This window comes from Podarcis pityusensis, assembly GCF_964106645.2.
Source record: "Podarcis pityusensis genome assembly, chromosome: 8".
In the NCBI taxonomy this organism is placed as follows: Eukaryota; Metazoa; Chordata; class Lepidosauria; order Squamata; family Lacertidae; genus Podarcis; species Podarcis pityusensis.
The window spans coordinates 74,724,251-74,747,020 of NC_138033.1; the positions used below are offsets into that span (position 1 = coordinate 74,724,251).

The 22,770-nt window shown below is 45.6% G+C and overlaps 2 protein-coding genes across 5 annotated transcripts; one reads left to right on the forward strand and one right to left on the reverse strand.

The window, feature by feature from the left end:
• Positions 1–4: 4 nt before the first annotated feature.
• On the forward strand, positions 5–21,455 carry NMNAT1 (nicotinamide nucleotide adenylyltransferase 1). 4 transcript variants are annotated; one of them, XM_081016270.1, is made up of 6 exons: positions 46–105; positions 12,795–12,847; positions 14,502–14,675; positions 15,300–15,483; positions 17,846–17,985; positions 18,478–21,455. In XM_081016270.1, exons 3-6 carry the CDS (start codon positions 14,558–14,560, stop codon positions 18,882–18,884), a joined length of 849 nt encoding a protein of 282 aa, XP_080872396.1. In that variant the 5' UTR covers positions 46–105; positions 12,795–12,847; positions 14,502–14,557; the 3' UTR covers positions 18,885–21,455. The 4 variants fall into 4 exon arrangements, with proteins under 4 accessions (XP_080872395.1, XP_080872396.1, XP_080872398.1 ...); XM_081016269.1 differs by lacking the exon at positions 12,795–12,847 and having other exon boundaries at positions 5–105; XM_081016272.1 differs by lacking the exons at positions 46–105; positions 12,795–12,847 and adding an exon at positions 11,992–12,077.
• Positions 1,863–11,922, reverse strand: LOC308482797 (uncharacterized protein). Its single transcript, XM_081016324.1, has 7 exons — positions 11,810–11,922; positions 10,527–10,618; positions 9,717–9,779; positions 7,798–7,877; positions 6,645–6,775; positions 5,391–5,457; positions 1,863–4,269 (listed from the first exon to the last, which is right to left on the reverse strand). The coding sequence occupies exons 2-7, from the start codon at positions 10,598–10,600 to the stop codon at positions 4,139–4,141; spliced, it is 546 nt and encodes a 181-aa protein (XP_080872450.1). The 5' UTR covers positions 10,601–10,618; positions 11,810–11,922; the 3' UTR covers positions 1,863–4,138.
• Positions 21,456–22,770: the final 1,315 nt, after the last annotated feature.

Sequence of the window (22,770 nt, forward strand, 5' to 3'; positions counted from 1 at the left end):
CGTGCAATACTATTCCCCCGCAGGCGGCCAAACCCGCACAGTTCGGTTCCGTCCCTAAAGCGTTGTTGGTAGGAATCTGTCGGGGAAGAGGCGCCCTCCAAACTGGTAAGAGCCCATTTAGGGGACCTTGTGGGGTCGTGATATGAGGAATGGGTGTTGTTTTGGATTAGTGCAGGGGTTTTTAATGGCGACTGATGAACCGGTGAGGGGACGGAGCTGTAGTGAAGTCAGGGGACCCTTGGATGACCCCGGAGGCAAAAAGTAGTGCGGTGGTGATATAAGTTGATATTGTTCATATTTAGCGAGATTGTGAGTGATGGCGAATGCCAATTTTAACCTGCATTCACGGGGGGTGTATCCAGTCGAGATATACACGTGCATGCAGCTGTAAAAGTGTGGTACCTTTTTTCAGAAAGGGCTAAAATTAAGAATGGGCAACTGAGGATTCATTTCTTAAAATTATGTGTGTGATCTTCAGCCATAGCACCCAGGACAGCTCATGGAATAAAACCATAAGTTATAAATACAAGGGCAAAGGGCTGGAGATATGAAGAGGGATTTCACCTGGTGCTAAAAAGATGTTTAGCATGGTAAAGAGGGGAATGAGAGGAGAAATAATCGCCATCCTCAAATATCTGAACGGCTGTCACATGGAGGATGGAGCAAGCTTGTTTTCTCCTGCTCCAAAGAGTAGGACTTGAACCAATGGCTTCAAGTTACAAGAAAGAGGATTCTAACTAACCATCTGGAAGAAGTTGGCAAGAGCTGGTTGACCCTGGCCATGAGAAGTGGTGGACTCTCCTTTCTTGGAAGCTTTTAAACAGAGGTTGAATGGCCATTTGTCATGTATAATCTAGCTGAAATTCCTGCACTGAAGAGGGTTGATGACCCTCGAGGTTCCTTCCAACTCTGTAGTTCTATGATTCTATGCTGTTACCTGGTAGCCCTTCCAAATGTAGGAACATAGCAAGCTGCCTTATATTGGGTCAGGCTATTGGCCCATCTAGCTTGGTATTGTCCGCACTCACTTGGCAGTAGCACTCCAGGGTTTGGGGCTGGAGTATCTCCCAGCCCTAGCTGGGAATTGACTCTAGGTCCTTCTTCATGCAAAGCAGACACTCTACCACAGAGCTATAGCACTTCCCTACAATCAAGACTATGGTGAAATTTAGGTAATGAGGGGGTGTTGTGGATGGGAGGTGAGAGATGTCTTCATGTTGTAAGACATAGATAGAGGAAGCATGTGCTTTAAGATTTTGTATGAACGTTTAAAATAAAAATAGTGCATCCAATCTGCTACTCCTGTATGTGACTCAGCAGGCTGCAGGAAGTCACTCTAAGGTGCAGAGGGGAGCACAAAAGTACTTTAGTGCCAGCCAGCTTGAAACTGCCTTGTGGTACATTTGGCAGAAAATCCATTACAGTGGAAATAGTGTATATGTGGGGTCATTCTGTTGATCTGCAGCCCACTTCTTCATGAGGCCCCATGAGGCTGCATTTTCTCTGCAGGTGAATAATTGGTATCAACTTCTCTGAAAGGCTGAGTGTAGGAGAGGTGCTTTTTTGGTTTTTTTAAAGCCAGCCACATTCTTATACCTTTTACAGCAGTGTGACATGTAGACATTTAGCAGGTGAAAGCTCTTCCTGGCAAAAATTGATAACCAAGTAAGTCCCACTCAGAGTAGATCCACTGAAATTAGTGGAACTACATTACTCACATTTTTAACTTAAATGGCTCTACTCTGTGTACAGTCTACTCTGAGTAAGACTCTTTTTTTTTTAGTATTACCATTAGTATTATAGTAGTTATATCCCATCCTTTCTCCAAGGAATTCAAAGTGGTGTACATACTTCCTCCCCTTAATTTAAGCCCCACAACAACATTGTGAGGTGGGTTAGCGCTGAGAGGCAGTGACTGGCCCAAAGTCATCCAGGGAACTTAATGGCTGAGTGGGGATTTGAACCCTGGTCTCCCTGGTCTCCATCACTCTAACCACTACACCACACGGTTTGCCAAACTTTCCTGTATTCATATCCCACCTTTCCTCCAAGGAACTCAGTGGTGGCATACACAGTTCTCTCCCCCTTAACCATTTTTTTCCTCGCAACACTCCTTTGAGGTAGGTTAGGCTGAGAGACTGTGACTGACCAAAGGCTTCATGGCTGAGTGGGAATTTGAACCCAGGTCCTCATCTGACATTCTAACCACTGCACCACACTGGCTGTGGACTTGCATTGGATACAATGCACAGAGAAAATCTGTATGTTTGGGTTGCTGTTGAGGTATGGTGCATGGGAGTATGTGTCAGCTACATGGCCAATCCTGCCCCTACTGATGGAAGTTGTAGTTCAGCAACCTCTAGAAAATCATACAGGCTAGCCACCCCTAACATACAGGATCAAGGTGTGTGATTATAAAGGAACCCAAAGTCAGAAACAGCCAGATGTTTTGCTTCTATTTTGTCTAAGAGTCACTGGGCTGAGATGAATAGTTTAAGTGAAATCTTAATTTCCACCTTTTTAAGGCCCCTTGTGCTTAATGAGGGTGATTTCTGTATAAGCATGCTCAGGATTTATTTAATTCCATTTATTAATCACATAAAATATTTCAAAGCCATTTCACAGTAAATAGATTGCACTGCATGTTCTCTGGAATAATCAAAAGTCTTGGCCAGGAACTCTGACATGATCTAACTCTGAATTGTTTAATACTACTAGATCAGAATTGTAACTTTGCTTAAATTCATCCATTCCTGAAGACAAAATAGTTTTGAAATTTTTTTTAAGGGTTCCTAAATACTTTCAAATTCATTGTGAAACAAATGTGAGGTTTGATAATACCGGGGAGACAGAGTTCTACAGGAGTTAGCTCCCCATTCATTGCTGATCACTAGATTGGCTGCTTTTTAAAAAGCAGAGTAAGATCTACCTCCAATCCAAACTTATTATATATTACTAATTTCAATACCACCTTCTTAATTTATATGTAACTCTGGTTTCCTCTTCACAACAACTCAACCCTGCTGTACTGTATAAAGGTAACAATCCCATCCATTGCTCCATCCACTTTTTTGCCAGTGCCTGTACACATATTTTGCCCCAGACCATGTCCTTCAGTGGCACATGGCTCCCAAAGCTTCCCCAGGGGAGAATGTGGCTCTTTCCTTGGAAAAGTTTGACCACTGCTGCAGTAGGTGGAGAAACCCAGCCCCTGATGGGTGGGGTAATAATAAATAATAATAATAATAATAATAATAATAATAATTAATAATAAGGTGGTGCCAGCTTTGTACTGTGGAGTCTGCTCACATTATGAAGAGATCCGCTTAGAAGCCATTTTGGCATATAATTTAATAATCCATTTGTGCAGCAAGCTAAACTCCACACACACAAGCACACACCCTAAAGCCAGGCCATTATCTGGAGAGTTAGAGCCTCCCTTCCCAGGAATATACAATCTGACTATTTTAACAAACTGGAATTTTCAGATCGCCTCTACACAGCTGCCTGTCCCTTCAGCCTGGCGGGGGGAAAAAGCTACCTGAAATCTTTCTGCTGGAGAAGAAAGCACCCTCCTAAAAATGTCCCCTTAAAGATAAAAGCGGCTGACTTGAGAACAGGCTACTCCCCTCACTTTGAAACTGGAGCTCTGGAGCATCGCCTTCTTCTGTCTCTTGTTCCATGCCCGTTCCCATAGCAACCCTCTCCCAGTTAATCTGCTGCGAGGAGCTTCTACATTAAGTCAGGAGTACACATACAAAAGGAGGAAAAGGCTTTGAGGGCTTACTGTTTTGCTTCCTTCCTACAAAAAAGTATCTGTGGATTTTTAAAAAATATTATTCTTTTTTTTTAAATAGTAGAATTTTCTACAAAAATATTTTGAAAGCCAACAGCCTCCCAGAGCTATCTTTTAAAAAGAATCCCGAAAGCCACAACTCCCCCACCTACTGCACCTCAAAAGGCTGCTTAATGAATAGTTAATATCTTTGGCTATGAATATCCCCAGATCTGAAGGTCTTCCCACTGTGTCTGCTGCAGAGATCAGTCCGTTTCGAAAAGAGGGAAATAACTGAAGGCAGTTTAGCAGGGCGCTCATCGTGGTAGGGGCAGACGAATCCAGCCCCTGGCAGATTACAGGTCAGATGTGCCACAGGCAGCCACACTCAGAGACTGGCTCATAACAGATCCCTGTCTTAGTCTCTTTGTTCAGTATCAAGCCAGGAAAAACCATGTTCGCAAGCCAAAATAGTCCCAGGACAGAGAAAAATGCTATAAAGGGGGGTGGGGGAGGATGCCATTAGAAGAAAAGATAGCACACTTTTGAATTTGCTGTGCAAGTGCAAAATATCAGGAAAGACCCAAAACATTTCAGCTTTCTTTTCATTTGTTAAAGCTACTAGTCCTCATGATAGTGAAAAAACAACCGTGTGTGTGCGCGCATGTGAAAAGTCAATCTTTTGTGTGCATGCATAAGGGTAAATGCAACTTCCTTTTTCTCTTTTACCTAAATATTTGCTAAAACACCCAAAACGGAAGACATCAGCGTCTAAGCTTTTGGATAGACTTGTTTAAATAAGCATGTTTTGAGCAGGCACTGAAAAGAGTACAGTGAAGGTGCCGCCTGGTGTCAATAGGCAAGGAGTTCCAAAGTATAGGTGCCCCCACACTAAAAAAAATATGATTTTTTTACAACTATGAAACAAGTATTATGTGGTACCTGCAGCAGTGACAGTACCGCAGACTGAAGCAGTCAGGTCAGTGCATATGGGGTAAGATGCTTCTGCAAGTAAACTGGCCCCAAGCTGTTAAAGGCTTTATATGCCAATACAGTGGTACCTCGGGTTACATACGCTTCAGGTTACAGACTCCGCTAACCCAGAAATAGTGCTTCAGGTTAAGAACTTTGCTTCAGGATGAGAACAGAAATTGTGCTCCAGCGGTGCGGCAGCAGCAGGAGGCCCCAATAGCTAAAGTGGTGCTTCAGGTTAAGAACAGTTTCAGGTTAAGTACGGACCTCCAGAACAAATTAAGTACTTAAGCCGAGGTACCACTGTAGTAACACCTTGAATGTGGCCCAGTAACAAACAGACCACCATTGCAGATCTCTTAAATCTCTGCTTCGTGCCTGCTGCAGTCTGAATAGTTTTGACCCACAAAGTGGATGCTATTCATGTTTAAACCAAAAACCTGCCATGTAAAATGAAAAATACGCATTTAATGTCACAGCCTAATTTGACCTTAGCATGTGGCCCTCCAGATATTATAGGACTCCAGCTTCCACCATCCCTGACTATTGGCCATGCTGATGAGAGTTGTCACCCAAAATATCTGGAGGGCACTGAGTTGAAGAGAAAGGCTGTTTTAGCGCAAAGAGGAAGCATGATACCTACCGGTTGATACTAGACTGCTCACCGAGAGAGCCACTGATAAGTAATAAAGCTCAGGGGTGGTTTTGGCCTATGGAAGACACAACAGTCCATTTGTTAGAAAAGGAGCTTAAACAATTTTTTTAAATGATAAGGTCCCGTCTTCAGACTTGCAATCTAGTGAGATCCCATAAGGGTCAGAATAACAACCCCATGCATTGGGAGCGTGTCCCACTGTCTTCAAGACAGCCTACTCCCAAGTCAGATTGCAGATCAAGTAATAAATATATGGAAATACAGTCAAACCTTGGTGGTCAAATGTAATCCACTCTGGAAGACGGCAAAGTCAATGGAGAAAAAAGAGAGAGAAAACTCCCCGGAAGCCATTTGGCTTCCGAAAATCATTCGAAAACCAGAGCAGTTTTTGGCATTCGGGAGCCGAAACGTACAATAACAGAGGCGTTTGGGAACTGTGGTTTGACTGTACTAAAGAGTTACAGTGGTACCTCGCAAGACGAATGCCTCGCAAGACAAAAAACTCGCTAGACGAAAGGGTTTTTTGTTTTTTGAGCTGCTTCGCAAGACGATTTTCCCTATGGGCTTGCTTCGCAAGACGGAAACGTCTTGCAAGTTTGTTTCCTTTTTCTTAACACCGTTAATACAGTTGCGACTTGACTTCGAGGAGCAACTCATAGAACACGGTGTGGTAGCCTTTTTTGAGGTTTTTAAAGACTTTGGTGATTTTTGAAGCTTTTCCAAAACTTTCCCGACACCGTTCTTCGCAAGACGAAAAAAACCGCAAGACGAAAAAACTCGCGGAACGAATTAATTTCGTCTTGCGAGGCACCACTGTATTAAGTTACAGCCCTTCCCTTATGACGTAGGAAGCTTCCTTATTCTGAGTCCATCCAGCTCAACATGTCCACTCTGACTGGCAGCAGCTTTCTGGGGTTTTCGGACAGGGAACATTCCCAGCCCTGCCTGGAGATGTTGGGGATTGATCCCTGAGCCTTCTGCATGCAAGCAAGTGCCCTACCACTGAGTGATGATATAAGCAGCTCTTGAGCTCCAAAAACTCTGTGAGCAACTCAAGAGCTGCTTATATGAGGGAACAAAGCTTGGAATTCCTCCACCCCGGAATTCCATTTTAAAACAACTTGTGTAGGACCTCTGGTTAGGGCCACCCAAAAGCCTCCCCTTATTCCGCTAGCTTGAGGGGTGGGGGTAAGCTTTTGTTTTTAGGCATGCCTAAATATAACAGAATCAGCAATTACTCACGCATTGTGTGGCTAAGGCAGTAAATACGATGGTGCAAACTCCTTTTGCAAAAGAGGCGCCCCCAAAGATGAAGAAAGTAGTCTTCAGCTCCCATGGAACTGGTTCCAGCATGACCAGAAGCAAAGCCAGCCCTGAAAAGATGGGAGGGGGAGCATTAAGAGTGCTAAAAATGCACTTGCACGGAGACAGGCAGGATGCAGGGCTGTTGACAGGTCATGTAGCATATTAGGAAGCTGCCTTAGCTGGAGGCAGGCCACTAGCCCATCTAGGTCAGTATTGTCTACACTGACTGACAGCCACTCTCCAGGGTTTCAGGCTGGGTTATCTCCCATCCCTCCTGGAGATGTCAAGGATCAAATCTGGGACTGTCTGCATGCAAAGCAGATGATCTGCCACACAGCTATGGTCATTCCCCTAAACACAAAATAAAACCCTAGTCCTCATGGTTCTGAATAAAAGGCTGATTTAAACACAGAAAGCTGCGGAGTCAGGCCACTAGTCCATGTAGCTCAGTATTGCCTACAATGACTGGCAGTAGCTCTCCAGGGTTTTAGACAGGGGACACCCCCAGCCCAACCTAGAAATGCTGGGGATTGAACCTGGGACTGCAGAGTTCAGCAGCTGGCTTATGTCTGATGTTTCAAGAAATTGTAGGATATTTCAACTATGCATACACATCACAGAAATACAAAACCTCCAAGTTCCAGCTGCCTTGGTTAACAGCCACAGATTTACCTAGAAGCTTTAAAAATAAGAAAATGCTGGCTGCCATTCCACGTTTCTTGTGGCAATGAGTTTCACAGCTTAATCCAGCATTCTGCAGCGATGCACACCTGGATTCCTAATATTTGACCTCAGTATTACCTTGATGATGGTGGGCAACTTCAAGGAAAGGCCCCCAAATGGAGTGTGCAAATGAGTGACAACTCCCGGGTGTTGCCCTCTGCCTGTGCAAACCCTCCATTTGGCCCCCGTTCTGTGCACCGAGAGACCCTCGACTGCCTTCAGTATACAACCCCTTAAATTGCACCCTTGCTAGCCTTGACATATTAAAAAAAACCACGCCAATTCTGGATGAACAAAATCCTTCTGGGCACATAATTGAGCCCACCAGGCAATGGCAAGAGAGCTAGACAAACCATGGTTTACCTACCAATGGTGAAGAACATAAAGATGATGCTTCCAACCAGATTGTAGAGAAGGGGCAGACCACAGTAATGAGATGATCTAGGTCTGGAAAAAATGGGTTGAGGAACCACTGTGGATCTTGAACCAAATGGTTTGGGTCAATATGTGCTTCTTCATATATAGCCTGGGATGTATACACACCCGAAAGTTTGCACCAGGGTAATTCCAGTGCTTTGCCAAGAAAAGCTTAATTCCTCCACCTGTATAATTTATGCACATTTCCATATATTTGTCCATTATTTGCATTAATTCATGCTAGTTCAGGGCAACAAAGCTCTTCCCTTCGCAAGTTCTGGTCTCCCTTTTGGCTTCATCCTTGCACTTTTACACCTGCCTCGGCCACCTTAAGAGCTAGAAACTTGATTCTTGTATCTTCTTTAATCAGAAGCTGTGGGTTCTCTAGATGCTAAATTCTGTGCCAGCTATCAATATCTGTAGTCACAGTTGCAGGATACAAATAGCCCTGCTTTTTTGTACAGCACAAAGCCAGGAGTGCAGGTTAGGAGCACAGGAAGCGGCCTCGTATCTGGTCATCTGGACCAGTGTTGCCTGCTCTGACTGACAGCCACTCTGCAGGGGCTGAAGCAGAGACAGGCCTTCCCCACCACGTTGTAACTGGCAATGCTGAGAGTGGGGTGAGGTTGAACCTTGGACCTTCTGCAACTGCAACTCAGGCTAGAGGCCAAATGCATCTCCTCAGGCCTGTTTCTCAATCCTTCAGGACTAACTCCTCGGGTAGCCCTCCTTATGCCACTGGGAAAGCATTTTGTCCCCCAGATGTGGCTGAACTACAGCTCCCATCATCCTTGTCCATTGGCTGTGCTTGCTGGAGCTGGTGGGAGTTGCAGTCCACATCTGGAAGTTGCAGTCCATCTGGAAGGCCACAGGTTCCCGCACTCGAGCTAGACCAGTGTCGTTTCCTGCAACCGATGTCTCAAGATGTTAGGCAGGGATTCTCCAATTCTTCAAGGACTTTTGCACAGCGCTTGTTGAGAGATCTAAACAGAAGGCAATCCACATCCTTTCTGCCAAATGTGGCCCTCCATCTCTCTCTGAGCCTCAGGCATCTCCTCTCCACACAACACACCCTCTCTCCAGCCTACATCCCTCACTGGCCTTCCTTGAGTGTTTTTGCCTGGTTGGAATGTGTCCTTCCGCTCTGTTCATGCCTCTTGCTTGCCTGCACGGCGTGTGTGTGTGTGTGTGTGTGTGTGCAGAAACTAGCCTGTGGTGCAAAGGTAAAATTTGCACCTGTTGCTCTGCCCACCACCAGCATGTGGCCCCAGGAAGATTTCCCAGAAGGAGATGCGGCCCTCGAGCTGAAAATGTTTCTCTACCGCTGTTTTACATCAAAAATGAGGAGCCTGAGTCACCCTCCAGAAGTTGTTGGACTCCAACTCTCATCATCCCCAGCCAGCATGACCTATGGTTTGGGATGATGGGAGTTGTAGTCCAGCAACACCTGGAAAGGTGGGCTCCTTCTGCTTTTGATGCACCTTCCTATCATAATGGCACCTTACACAGGGCCTGGTGACCACAGTCCCTGAAGCTGTTAACGTAACCCCAAAGCAGTCCCACAGAAACTTCCCGTTGAATTTTCAGCCCTTCAGGTTTGGAGTTTGAACCCTCAGCCCGTCAAGGGGCGAAAGACCCGATAGCCTCCTTGCCAACAGAGATTTAAACCAATAAAGACACCCAAAACCAATTCCAAAATCTTCATGGGCCAGGCTGCGAGCTCTCTCTTCTCATCGTCACCACCTCGGGATATTCCAGCCAGCTCCCCCCACGTTCTGGAAGGTACGCAAAGGTGTCGAGAGTCGTTGCAAGCAAGACAGGTGGATTTTTTTTAAAAAAAAATCAATAGCAATGTCCCTTGCTTTGTACCTTAGCAAGATGTAGAGCTGGAAAATGAAAGCAGCAATTCCAAGGGCAAATATAGCAAACTGCCTAAGGGGTGAAAGAGAAAAAACAATGGCGTTTGTTTATTTTTATGTTACGGCATCTGTATCCCACCTTTCCTTCAAAGAGCTTTAGGCGTGGCGTCCTTGGTTTACATCCTCCCCATTTTTATTCCCACAACAGCCCTGTGGGGTAGGTTAGGTAAAGACACACACCCAGAGTCACAACCAGTGACCTTCGTGGCTGAACACGGATTTGAACCCTGGCCTTGCCCAGCTCCTAGCCCAACACTCACAACACGCTGTTACCTGTGGAGGCTGATCCAATAGGGTGAATGGGGTGCTGTCCCACCAACCTCAGCTTCTCCTCAGGAGGATGGGGAGGAAACTAGAATTCTCTGGCTCTGCTTGTCATTGGTTCTGGCCCCACTTATTGTTCAACTCCCTGCCTTCCACCCCACTGGTCCCAGTGCACACTAGTCACCTGCCAACCCTTGGGGGAAATCACTCGCAGTTCTGGCGGTCACTTGCATGCAGCGTGTTAAGTGGCAGGTTCTTTTTCTTGCAACCCAACCACCGAAGTCATCAAGGAGTAGCTTGGCGCTGCAGTTGGGTAACATTGGACCAGCCTCCTCTCCCCAACCTGGTGCTTATCCAGATGCACGTTGCATTGCAGGGGGTTGGACTAGATGACCGTTGGGGATCCCTTCCAACTCCATGGTTCTACGATACACCTCCCAACAGCCCCAGCCAGCAGAGCCCAAGATGCTGGTACGCCCGAGAAAAGGGTTCTTACAGTCTGAGTCGGTGACGCTTTGGGAGCCGTCGGCTGAAGTGGTAGGCTGTGTGAGCTAGGCAGAAATGGATCATAGCGGATCACCCGAGAATCTGCGGAGGAAGAGCAGAGTCCCCCCTTAGGATCAGTGGGTTGATTCTTCTGGAAATTTAACGCAAGACTAGAAGCCTACCCAAATACCAGTTCTTTGCCCAACTTGGGGCCTTACAGATTTTGGGAGTCAGTCTCCAGGTGCCTCACGCTACAGCTCCTGCCGGTGTGGTTGGCTGGAGCTGATGGGAGTTGTAGTCCAAAACATTCAGAGGGCACCAGGTTTAAAAGAGGATCGAAACATATTCATGGAGGAGAGGGCATAAGTGGCTACTAGCCGGGATGGTTATGCTCTACAACTGGATATTACCACCCACAATGGCTATGCTCTCCCTCCATGTAGGAAGCAGGATGCTGGTTCCTGTGCTGTTGTGCTGGGGTCATGCTTTGGGTCTCCCCAGAGGCATCTAGCTGGCCACTGCCTCCTCAGGGAGCACATAATAGCATATAAAAGGTAAAGGTAAAGGGACCCCTGACCATTAGGTCCAGTCGTGACCGACTCTGGGGCTGCTGCGCTCATCTCACTTTATTGGCCGAGGGAGCCGGCGTCCAGCTTCTGGGTCATGTGGCCAGCAGGACTAAGCCGCTTCTGGCGAACCAGAGCAGCGCACAGAAACACCGTTTACCTTCCTGCCTATTTATCTGCTTGCACTTTTGACGTGCTTTCGAACTGCTAGGTTGGCAGGAGCAGGGACCTTGCAATGGGAACTCGCCCCGTCATGGGGATTCAAACTGCCAACCTTCTGATCAGCAAGTCCTAGGCTCTGTGGTTTAGCCTACAGCGCCACCCGCATCCCTTAATAGCATATAAGTAATTAAAACAAGGCTTCTGAGAAATGAGTTCTTGAGCGTGTACAGAGCGCCTCTACCTCACAATGCATATTATGTGTGTGGTTATGGTTAGAGACATCTGAGGGAAGGAATAGTATGTATATTTAATATTAGAGTAGAGGTGGGGTGATAATTGCATACATTGGATATTTAGAAATCCACAACATCCAAGAGAGGCAGTGTTCCTGAGTATGTGAGGAGTTCATATGAGCAGGTCTGAGTCTTCCTCCTCATCTACAGAAATCTACAAGGAGGAGGGAGAGAAGGGGGGAAACTGACAGCTTCCACCCGGGGGAGACCCCCGGCACAGTTCCGTTAGGGAACTCGGCCCCTTCACCATTTCCTTCCCGTTTTAACCTTACCAGCAGCACCAGATGCCTCGATGAGGTTCGGCACCGCCTGGCCAAGTCGCCGCTTGCAGCCTCTCTGCAGCCGCAGTGGCCGGGCTTTCTCGCCGCCGCCGTCTTCCTCCGGCCCCTGGATCGCCCTCTGCGCGGCCCGCGTAAGCCCCCCGCGGATCGCCGTCCCGCGCGGCCGCTGCTCGTTCCCCTAAAGGCAGGCGACCCGGTGCAGGCGGCGGCAGGCAGCACCGCCTGCTGCCCGGGAGCTTTCAGCTCATCGCTCGATCAGGTTACAGGATCGCTTTCATTCATTCCCCCACGTTTCTAGCCCGGGGCGGAGCTCCGAAGACTACAACTCCCATCATCCCTGCCTATTGCCCTTGCTGGATGGGGCTGGTGGGAGTTGAGAGTCCAGCAAACACTCGGGAGGGACCGGCAGGATCCCCATCTCTGAACGAGACCACCCACTGCCTTTCCTCCACCACAAAACTCTCTTGGCATCTTCTAATGCAAGGACTCCAGCTTCTATCATGCTGGGGCCTAATGGGGAAAGTTCCAGTGCAGGGGTTCCAAAATTTTTCTCACTTGACAATTGCTGAGGGTTTTGGTGGAACGCTTAAATTATTATTTTCCCCCTCTCACTGTAGGAACCGAAGTGCGCTGCTTTGACGTTGGTGGGTTTGCTTGTTTTGCAGTGAAGCAGCATGTGAATTTTATGAAATAAAAAAAAATTCAGTCAACAAATAGTGGAACTTTAGGTTTGCGGATTAAAGGGCAGTTTTGAAAGTGGGAGTCCAGGGCTTGAGGCCTGTGGGATAGGACCCAATCCAAAACAGTGTGTTTTCTTTAAGGCCCTGCTGGAATTCTCAGTGATTTATTTACTGCCTGGGTAGCGATGGAGAAAGTTGGGCTCTGCAACTGGTTTTGAATAAAACAAGTGTATTTTCTCATATGTGCTGCGTATGTCTGAAATTGTTCATATTTTGCTTAATTCTGATTTTGCTAGAGAAGGGGCAAAAAGCTACAAGGCAACATTGGAAAGCTGCCAGCTACAAATTGGTAAGAGTCTGCGTAATGTCTGCACATTTAACTGTGGCAACGCATTACAGTAGAGCTATAGTTCTCTGTGCAAGGTTCGATCCGTGCTAGATTTTTGCAAGTGGTGACATGAGAAGAGCAGAAAAGTAAGAGGGGTTGAAAGTGAGAAGTAAAGGAAACAATGTTAGAAGGGATGAAAGAAGAGAGATGAATTTTTCTCCTACATTGAAGTTGCAACAATTTCACATCACTCATCTGTGTCACAACCTCAGATGCATCTCTTGGTTGCAACTAATTGTCTTGCCCCTTTTGAAAGGGAGAATGAACATCCTGTTTATTCTCCAGTTGACAACTGTCTGGTTATTTCATGAGGAAAGGTTTTTTTTATTGTATTATTATTATTATTAATTTAGTGCTTATATAGTCATACCTCGGGTTGAAAACGCTTCGAGTTGAGCATGTTCGAGTTGCGCTGCACGGCAACCCGGAAGTAACGGAGCGCGTTTCTTCCAGGTTTCACTGCTTGTGCATGCGCATGCACTCAAAATGACGGCATGCGCAGAGGCGGCGAAAAGGGACGCACGCGTGCGCGCGCAGACATGCCGTCGCTAGATACGTTTATCTCTAGATGAGAACAGGGCTCCGGAATGGATCCCGTTCATATCTAGAGGTACCACTGTATGTTGTAAACTGCCCTGTGATCTTCGGATAAAAGGTGGCATGTAAATAAAATAAATAAATAAATAGCCTGGGATCTCCTTCACACAAAAGCAGATTTCCCAACTGATGAGCTACAGTGGTACCTTGGTTCTCAAACGCCTTGGTACTCAAAACAACTTGGAACCCAAACACTGCAGACCCAGAAGTAAGTGTTCCAGTTTGCAAACTTTTTCTGGAAGCCGAACATGCTCTGTTTTGAGTGTTACATTGATTTGAGTGCCACGCTTCCGTTTTGAGTGTTACTGACTCTGACTGAAATCTTACAGAGAACACAGAGAGAAAATGGCTGCTACTTATAAGGAGAATGAGTCACATGTCAGAGTGACTCAACAGTTAGCAGTTAGGCCTGAATAACTTTAGTAGGCCCAAATGATTGTGCAGTCCCAGCACTTCCCAGCCTGCTTTGCTGCTTCTGCTCTCATGTGTCTTTGTCACATGACACAATGGTCTCGTTAGATAGTAAAATTCATGTTAAATTGCTGTTTTAGGGGTTGTTTTTAAACAGGCATGGGCAAACTCCGGCCCTCCAGATGTTTGGGACTGCAATTCCTATCACCCCTAGCTAACAGGACCAGTGGTCAGGGATGATGGGAGTTGTAGTCCCAAACATCTGGAGGGCTGGAGTTTGCCTATGCCTGTTTTTAAAAGTCTGGAATGGATTAATCCATTTTGCATTACTTTCTATGGGAAAGTGCACCTTGGTTTTGGAACGCTTTGGTTTTGGAATGGACTTCCGGAATGGATTAAGTTTGAATACCAAGGTACCACTGTACAGTCTTTTGCTCAACCCACAATAGCACAGGAAGCTGCCTGGTACTGAGACAGATTGTTGGTGCTGCCTTTTGTGCGTCTGCATGACGGTAACTTCTGCTTAGCCTCTTGTATTTCAGATATATACATATATAATTGCTTCCTTTGAAACTGAACTTGAACTCCTCCCTCTCCTCGCTTGCAGCGTGTGGTGACGTTGTCTCAGGCTTCCCACTGCATCTGTGGCTCCAGCCAAGTCAGATGGAGAATTCGGACGACAGGACTGAGGTGGTGCTCCTGGCCTGCGGGTCCTTTAACCCCATCACCAACATGCACCTCCGACTCTTCGAACTGGCAAGAGACCACCTGCACGAAACAGGTAACCCCTGCTGCTCCTTTGAGGACCAGCTCGGAATCCTACTTTATCAGTCAAATAATGATAATAATAATTTTTATTTATACCCCGCCCTCCCGAGCCAAGGCCGGGCTCAGAAATATATACAGAAATAACTGAAATAGTTTGCTGGTTTGTGTCATCGTTTATTTTTTATTTTTTATTGGTTAGGAGGGAGAGGGCAAAGAAAGCTGGTGGCGAATAATCTATAAAATATTGTTCAGCTGAGCTACCCCTTGGGAAGCTGTTAAGTCTCCACCTTTCGTTCACCAGTATACTGCCTTCTTGAAACACTTGTCACGATGTTATTTCAATACAGTCATACCTCGGGTTACAGCCGCTTCAGGTTGCATTTTTTCGGGTTGCGGACCACCGAAACCCGGAAGTACCAGAACAGGTTACTTCCAGGTTTCGGTGGTCGCACATGCGCAGAAGCACCAAATCGCAGCATGTGCAGACGCGGGTTGCGGACGTGCATCCCGCACGGATCATGTTCGCAACCCGAGCGTCCACTGTACTGGTATTCAACGATATGGCAATTTATTGCACAGCCCTAGTCCATCGTCCCAACAACCCAACCCCCTGGCTCTTGCCTTTTGTTGCATTCAGGGAGATACAAAGTGGTGAAAGGGATCATTTCACCTGTGGGCGATGCATACAAGAAGAAAGGCCTCATCAGCGCAAGACACCGAGTGATTATGGCGAGGCTCGCGATAGAGAGCTCTGACTGGGTGGAAGTGGATGACTGGGAGAGCAACCAAAAGGAGTGGCAAGAGACCATCAAAGTCCTCAGGTATTGCCAGGGCTGGGTGTGTGCCAGTGTAGCTCAGCGGTAGGGCACCCGCTTTGCATTCAGAGGGTCCCAGGTTCAATCCCAGGCATCTCCAGGTAGAGCTGGGAATGTCTCCTGCTTGAATCCCCGCAGAGTCAGTCAGTGTAGACAGCACTGAGCTAGATGGAGCAAGGATCTGATTCAGTATACAGCCAACCTTCCAACAAGCTTTTTAAGTGGGGATGTGTCACAGCCTGCATCTGTATTTGAATTACTTTTAGACAATGTTTTTAGATGTTTTCATGGTTTTGAAACCATACCAGACCCTGTTTAGCTTTGTGATGTGCTATCAGGTTTATTTTTACCGTTTTACCGTCTCCTTAGGGAGGAAGGGTGGGATATAAATGCTTAATAATCCTCTCCTCCCCCTCCCTTTTTACTTTTTTCCTCCCTCTCTATTTTCTCCTCTCTCCTCCCCCCACTTCTCTGCCCCCCCTTCAATCCCACATTGCCTCAAACTGACTGGAAATATCTCAGAAATGTCTCAAACTGACTGTAATTGACCTGTATGAAGGTTTCCACAATATGAAAACAGAGACACTGGACGTACTCTTGTTGCTTATGGAAATATTTTAATTAAAACATTTTTTAAAATAGAAATAAAAACAAATGTTCAATAATGATGATGATACTGTTGTTGTTTTTTTTCTTCTTCTTCTTGTTAATAATAATAAATAGTACAGCTTCCTATGTCTGAAGAGTTGGCCGTAGCTCAGTGGTAGAACCCATACTGTGCATGCAGAAGGTTTGAGGTTCATTTTCCTGCAATCCCAGGTAGCTGGATCAATCTCCAGCAGCAACAGAAATGGAAGCCCTGCCTCCATTCCTCTCCCCTTACTTTGCTGCTTCCCCTCTCTCTGATTCTAGATTGTAAGTCCCCCTGCAACAGTCTATTCTCCTCTTGTGTGTTCTAAATCTGGGGTAGAGAGCTGTCTATGATGCACTACGTTAGCCTTCGGCAGCCTGCTGCTCTCTAGATGGTTTGGACTACAACTCCCATCAGCCCCAAGCAGCGAGGTCATGATATGCGGGAGCTGATGGGAGCTGGAGTCTAAAACATCTGGAGGACAGCCAGACTGGTGAAGGCTGTGCTGTGTGTTCATGCGATGCTGTATTTGCAATAGATAAGAATGGGGAGGTTTTTTCCCAAGGGATCCAAAAGAGAAAAACATATATATATATTTTTTTAAATAATTTTTATTTAAGTTTTGAACAACAAAGAAAGAAAAGAAAAACATACACAATACATATCTCAAAAAAAAAAAGATAACAAGAACACACAAAAAAGAACACAATTCAACAATAAAAAACAAAAAACATAACAATTAAAAACAATATCTCTTTTCCATTTCCGTTTTTTTAGTTTACTTATTTTCTGGACTTCCTCATACCTCCCTCTTTTGTATTCCAATCCAAATTGTTTGTCCAGCAATTTCTTTTCAACTTTTTTAATCCCAATCTTTAACTTTAATATAATATTATAATATATATCTTCAATTTCTTTAAACCTAATCTTTAATCTTAATATAATATAACATTAAAATTTTCCCTCTTAATTGTCAGATTTCCATTTCTTTAAACATCTTTAATCCTAATCTTAATCTTAGTCTATCATTAACTTTAACCTGTACAGCTGGAAACTGCTTATTTTCAGTCCAACATCACTCTAACATTCTTTAATTTTACAATGTTTCTGAAGATAGTCTTTGAATTTCTTCCAATCTTCCTCCACCGACTCTTCTCCCTGGTCACGGATTCTACCAGTCATTTCCGCCAGTTCCATATAGTCCATAAGTTTCATCTGCCATTCCTCCAGCGTGGGAAGTTCTTGTGTCTTCCAATATTTTGCGATGAGTATTCTTGCTGCTCTTGTTGCATACATAAAGAAAGTTCTATCCTTTTTTAACACCATTTGGCCGACTATGCCCAGGAGAAAGGCCTCTGGTTTCTTAGGGAAGGTATACTTAAATACCTTTTTTAATTCATTATATATCATTTCCCAGAAAACCTTAATCTTTGGGCACGTCCACCAAAGGTGAAAAAATGTACCTTCAGTTTCTTTACATTTCCAACATTTGTTATCGGGCAAGTGATAAATTTTTGCAAGCTTGACTGGGGTTATGTACCACCTGTATATCATTTTCATAATATTCTCTCTTAAGGCATTACATGCCGTAAATTTCATACCTGTGGTCCACAACTGTTCCCAGTCAGCAAACATAATGTTATGTCCAATGTCCTGTGCCCATTTAATCATAGCAAAAGAGAAAAACATATCACCACACCCTCTTTCGCTTTTTAAAGTCATCCTTTTGTGTTACAGGTATCACCAGCAGAAGCTGAAACGTTCGTGTCTCGCTAACAGCTTTGATGAAGTAGCTCCTTTGAACAAAACGGGGCGGAAGAGAAAACGGGAATCGGGCAGGCAAGTCCCCGTCAGCCGGAATCAACCCCTAACAAAAGGTTCATTTAATATCAAAATTGTAGTGAGCCAGCCATCTCGTATCCAGCGTTGCTTGGAAATTCTAAGGGGGAAAAACCCAGTGTGGTGTTGAAATCAGTAGTTAAAATCAGTGCAGTTTTGAAAGGTTCAGTCCGCCAAAGAATTGTGGGAAGTGAAGTTTGTTGAAGGTTCTGAGAGTTGTTAGAAGACCTTCTCCCAGAGCCACAGTTCCCAAAAGGATTTAACTATCAATCCCTGTTCCCAGGGAACTCTGGGAATTGTAGTTCTGTGAGGGGAATAGGGGTCTTACTAACAACTCTCAGCACCCTTAACAAACAAACTACAACTCCCATGGTTCTTCCCATGACTCTTTAAAATGGCATGACACCGCTTTGAATGTGTAGCATTTTCACACCAGGGACACACAGCTCTCTGGCTTTAAGTCCTAGACCGGGGGAAATGCTGCAGAGCTCCTAACCCAATAATAATTCCTGTCCCTCCCATTTTGCTAGGTGTCCCCCCTCAGCTGAAGTTGCTCTGTGGGACAGACATCTTGGAGTCCTTTGCAGTCCCCAACCTCTGGAAAGCAGAAGACATTGTGGAAATCGTGGCCAACCACGGCATGGTGTGCATTAGCAGGGTGGGAAATGACGCCCAGAAATTCATCTACGAATCCGAGGTGCTGTGGAAGCACAAGGAGAGCATCCACGTAGTGCAGGAGTGGATTGCCAACGACATCTCTGCCACCAAGATCCGGAGAGCCTTGCGGAGGGGCCAGAGCATCCGATACCTGGTGCCAGACGCAGTTCGAGCTTACATCAAGCAGCACGACCTGTACACTGCAGAGAGCGAAGATCAGAATTCAGGAGTCATCCTCGCTCCGTTTCAGAGATACACGAGGGAGGCCAAAAATAACTGAAGGTGTGGTGGCGGGGCTGGTCCATATGGGCAGGTGGGGTGCTAGCCTGCCAGCTTCAGTCTTGATTCCTCCAGATCCCTCCTTCCTAGAGAGTTCCTGGCTGTCGCATTCCTCCTCTTTAGTCTCAGTGATGCCCCTTGTAGAACACAACAGTAAGGAGGATGAAGGCAACATTGGAGTGAGTTAGCTCTGCCTGTCATTGGCTCTGCGTCTACTCACCGCTGGGCTCCCTACCTTATGCCCCACCAGTCCCAATGGGCACCAACCCCCATTGAATTTGAACAGTCCATCTTTAGATGGGAAAGGGAGGAGAGAGAGGGAGGGCTGGGGCAACCTTTGAGAGTTTTATCAGCTTAGAGTTTTATTAGTGTGTTTTATCAGCTTAGCACTGTCACAGTCCCCAAAGCCATCCCCTTGCATGCTAGGGACTGGGGCCTTATGTAGAGTTGCCAGCTGATGTGTCAAAATCACACACACACACACACACACACACACACACACACACACAGAGCTTCTCAGCCTTTCTCAGCATCTTCATTGGTGGAAACCAATGAAACCTTTTTTCAAGGCACAATTGCCTGAGAGTGCCCGTGAGTTGAGCTGATATTGAGGGTACAGGATCTGGCTGCTGGTCGAGAGGTTGGCAACCAACCCAACTATGTGAACCTGAATCCCAAGCATTGCAGTCTTCTATTTAAACACACGAACAACAGGCCTGATTGTAATGCACCAGCACTTCTCTTCTTTAGGACAGGCCTGCAGAACTTTGGGCACTGAGGTCGGACAGAACCCTTCTGTTCTTTGCTGTCCCAGGCAGGCAGCGAGACTGGGAGGTTTTTTGAGCCCACCATGAGCCAGTATATACAACACAAGGTGGATCACCACCTGGGTGGACCAGGAGTTATTCAGGTCTGTTCTGCTGTCCCCTTGAGCTGCTAAGCACCATTGTGCAGCCTCTGGCCTCCCACAGAGGTAAAATCTGCAGAACAACTGTGACTAAAGGGTGGAATGGACACACCCACATCTGATTGAAATCTGGCATCTTGGCAACAAGAGTTGAATGCTTGCTTTATTACTTTGCATTTCTTTGATTCTAAGAATATGTGATTGACTACTCTTCCTGTGTGCAAACTGGTCACATAGCCCTTGTCCACTCTAAATGCCACCTAGAATTTGAAGTGCCTTGCAGGTTCATCAGCTCCTACATTTGACAGAGTGGCATTCTCCTCCTCTTGTTCGTTTGACCCCTGCCCCTCCTTTCCCAACTGTGGTTGCAGACTCCGTTTTGCAGGTAACAATGATGACTGTGAACTGAATGTATCACACTGAGCCTGGTGGTCAGAATTACATTTCCACCAGTTTTAATCCTAACCATGGTTAGCTCAAACCAGAGTTTGCACACCCAGTTCCAACCTAGCTGCAGACTCTGAATTGCAGATAGCTATGGTAAGCTATCAATGCACAGGTAACTATGGCTGACTCCCAAAGGAAACAGATAAGGGAATATGTGACAAACAGAGGAGGAAGAGCAGGAACCAAGAGGCGGTTTTCCGTCTCCTCTCCAGTTTTCCTCTACATGAATGCATATTGGGAAATGCTTTTCACAGAAAGACTGCATGCCTTTGAATCTTTTAGCTCTGTTGGTTCAGAGCCACCAACAGAAAAGAAAAGAAAAATCAACAAAGCTTTGGTCCTCTTAAACTTCCATGACTCACACATCAATTGAACAGAATTTTTGTGCGTTTCCCCCCAGCACTGTCATGTGATTCAAGAAATAAACTATAGGGGCTATTAAAAGAGATCTCAAAAGATGTTGTAGCATATACCACCGCCACCCTGAGGTGATGTTATTAAATGATACTGGGATTTGCATGAAGAAAGAACATAGAATATTAGTAATTTAATTTAGCTGAAGCAAGAATGTTCCTTGTAAAAACAAGAGGAGAAGAACAACAGGAAAAGGAAAAACTGTGACAATGTGTTAGCAACCTGCAATTATTGCCGTTCAACAAAGCAATCACAAGGCGATAATGCATTTATTGTATGTTATATTTTGTAAGAATGGGGAGAACGATCACATACTAGAGAAAGAACAACGCACAAGAAAACCTACAAAGGCTATCAGTGTTGTTATGTTTCACATAATGGGTGTAACAGATGAGGATTTGTCTTTATTCAGTTACTGAATGTTCTTGTATATCTCGTGTGTATGTGTGTGTGTGAGTGTGTGTGTGTGTACAAATACCCGTTTCAATTTTTGGTGACTTTCTTCTTTACAATTATTATTTTTTAAATGAATAATTAACAGGAACAGAACAGGGTCAAGAGTTTTTTGTTTACAGTCAGCTTTCATTGAAAAATCGCACTTTGCCCTCCCCACAGCTGCACAACCAACCCTTTAAAATCATAATGCTGTAGTGTGAGAGCGTTTGTGTGTGTGCCCCTTGCACTTTACCTCTGCAAAGCTAGAGAGGCGCTGTGCATGAGCCAGGAGATCAACATGTGATATTTTGATAACTTCCTTACTCAACAAGTTTAGAATATTACAATAAAATCAGTATGATGAAATCAGTTCACAAGCTGAGCGTGTTCCTTTTTGCACTGGGATAGAGGACCTTTCTCTGCCCGAGAGACACATTCCCTTCTGGGCAACTTTCCAGGGGATCATAGCTGTCAATGTTTCCCTTTTTTTAAGGGAAATTCCCTTATTCCGAATAGGATTCCTCGCAAGAAAAGGGAAAAGTTGACAGCTATGCAGGGGATGCATGCCAGTGGTGGGCAGAGCAACAAATATAAATTTTACCTTTGTATAGGGGGCTAGTTTCTACACTCACCCACACCCTTGCTTCTCCATGCTCCCATCAAGGCAAGGCAGGATCATGATCAGAGCTGAAGGACATAATCCAGCCAGGCAGAAATGCATGAGGAGGGGGCGAAGGAAGGACAATGAGAGGCGTGGCCTGGGGCGGAGGTGTGGCCTGTCAAGAATCCCAAGGGCCAGATAGGACTGGAGGGCCGCATTTGACACCTGGATCTAAGAAAAAAGCTTTTTTCCTTGTCAGAGAAACTCACCAAATCAGCTCAGCCAAGCAAGACTATGGGTTATGTTTGGCTAAGGGATATTGCCACTTGAATTTTCAACAAATCCCAAGTCCCTTTATATATTAGAGGGACAAAGAACCATTTTTCAGCCTGAGGTTCACAACCTCCCAGGGCCATGTTCCAGTGGTGCACTGAGACAAAGGCACAAGTGGGTGAATCATAGACCCAACAGTCATTTACTCCAACCCCCTGCAGTGTAGGAATCTCAACACTTAGCCCCCTTTCCAATTTAAAGCCACACCAGACCCTGCTTAGCTTTGCAAATTTGCTAGCAGTTTTATTGCTACACTACTAGGAGAACTGAATATAAGTGTTACCTTTGTACCTTTGTACCAGAAGCTAGTTCCCATATGCACTGACACACCACACTCTGCACACACACACACACACACACACACACATACCCCATCTAGGCATGCAAGAGGCACCACAACGGGTGTATGTGTAAGCAAGTGCACAAACTATTTTGATTAAAAATCAAGACTGTTCCCTTTTTGTTATCCCATGAGGTAGAGAACAATGGTGCACGAAGGACAGGAAGGCGACTCTGAGGTCTGGTATTGCAATCCCAGATGGTCAGGCAACTTGGAGAGACTTGGGAGGACCAGAAATGTGGTCAGAGTTCGAGGTCTCTGCTTTGACCGCAACCTCCTTCTGCAGAGGTTGCTAAATTGTTAAGGGCACCAGGGTGTTTGCCCACTCAAAATAGTCTGATTAACTTGAGTTTTATGCCCCCCCCCCATATATATATATAAACTTTGGCTGTAGCGTATTGCAGAGCAAA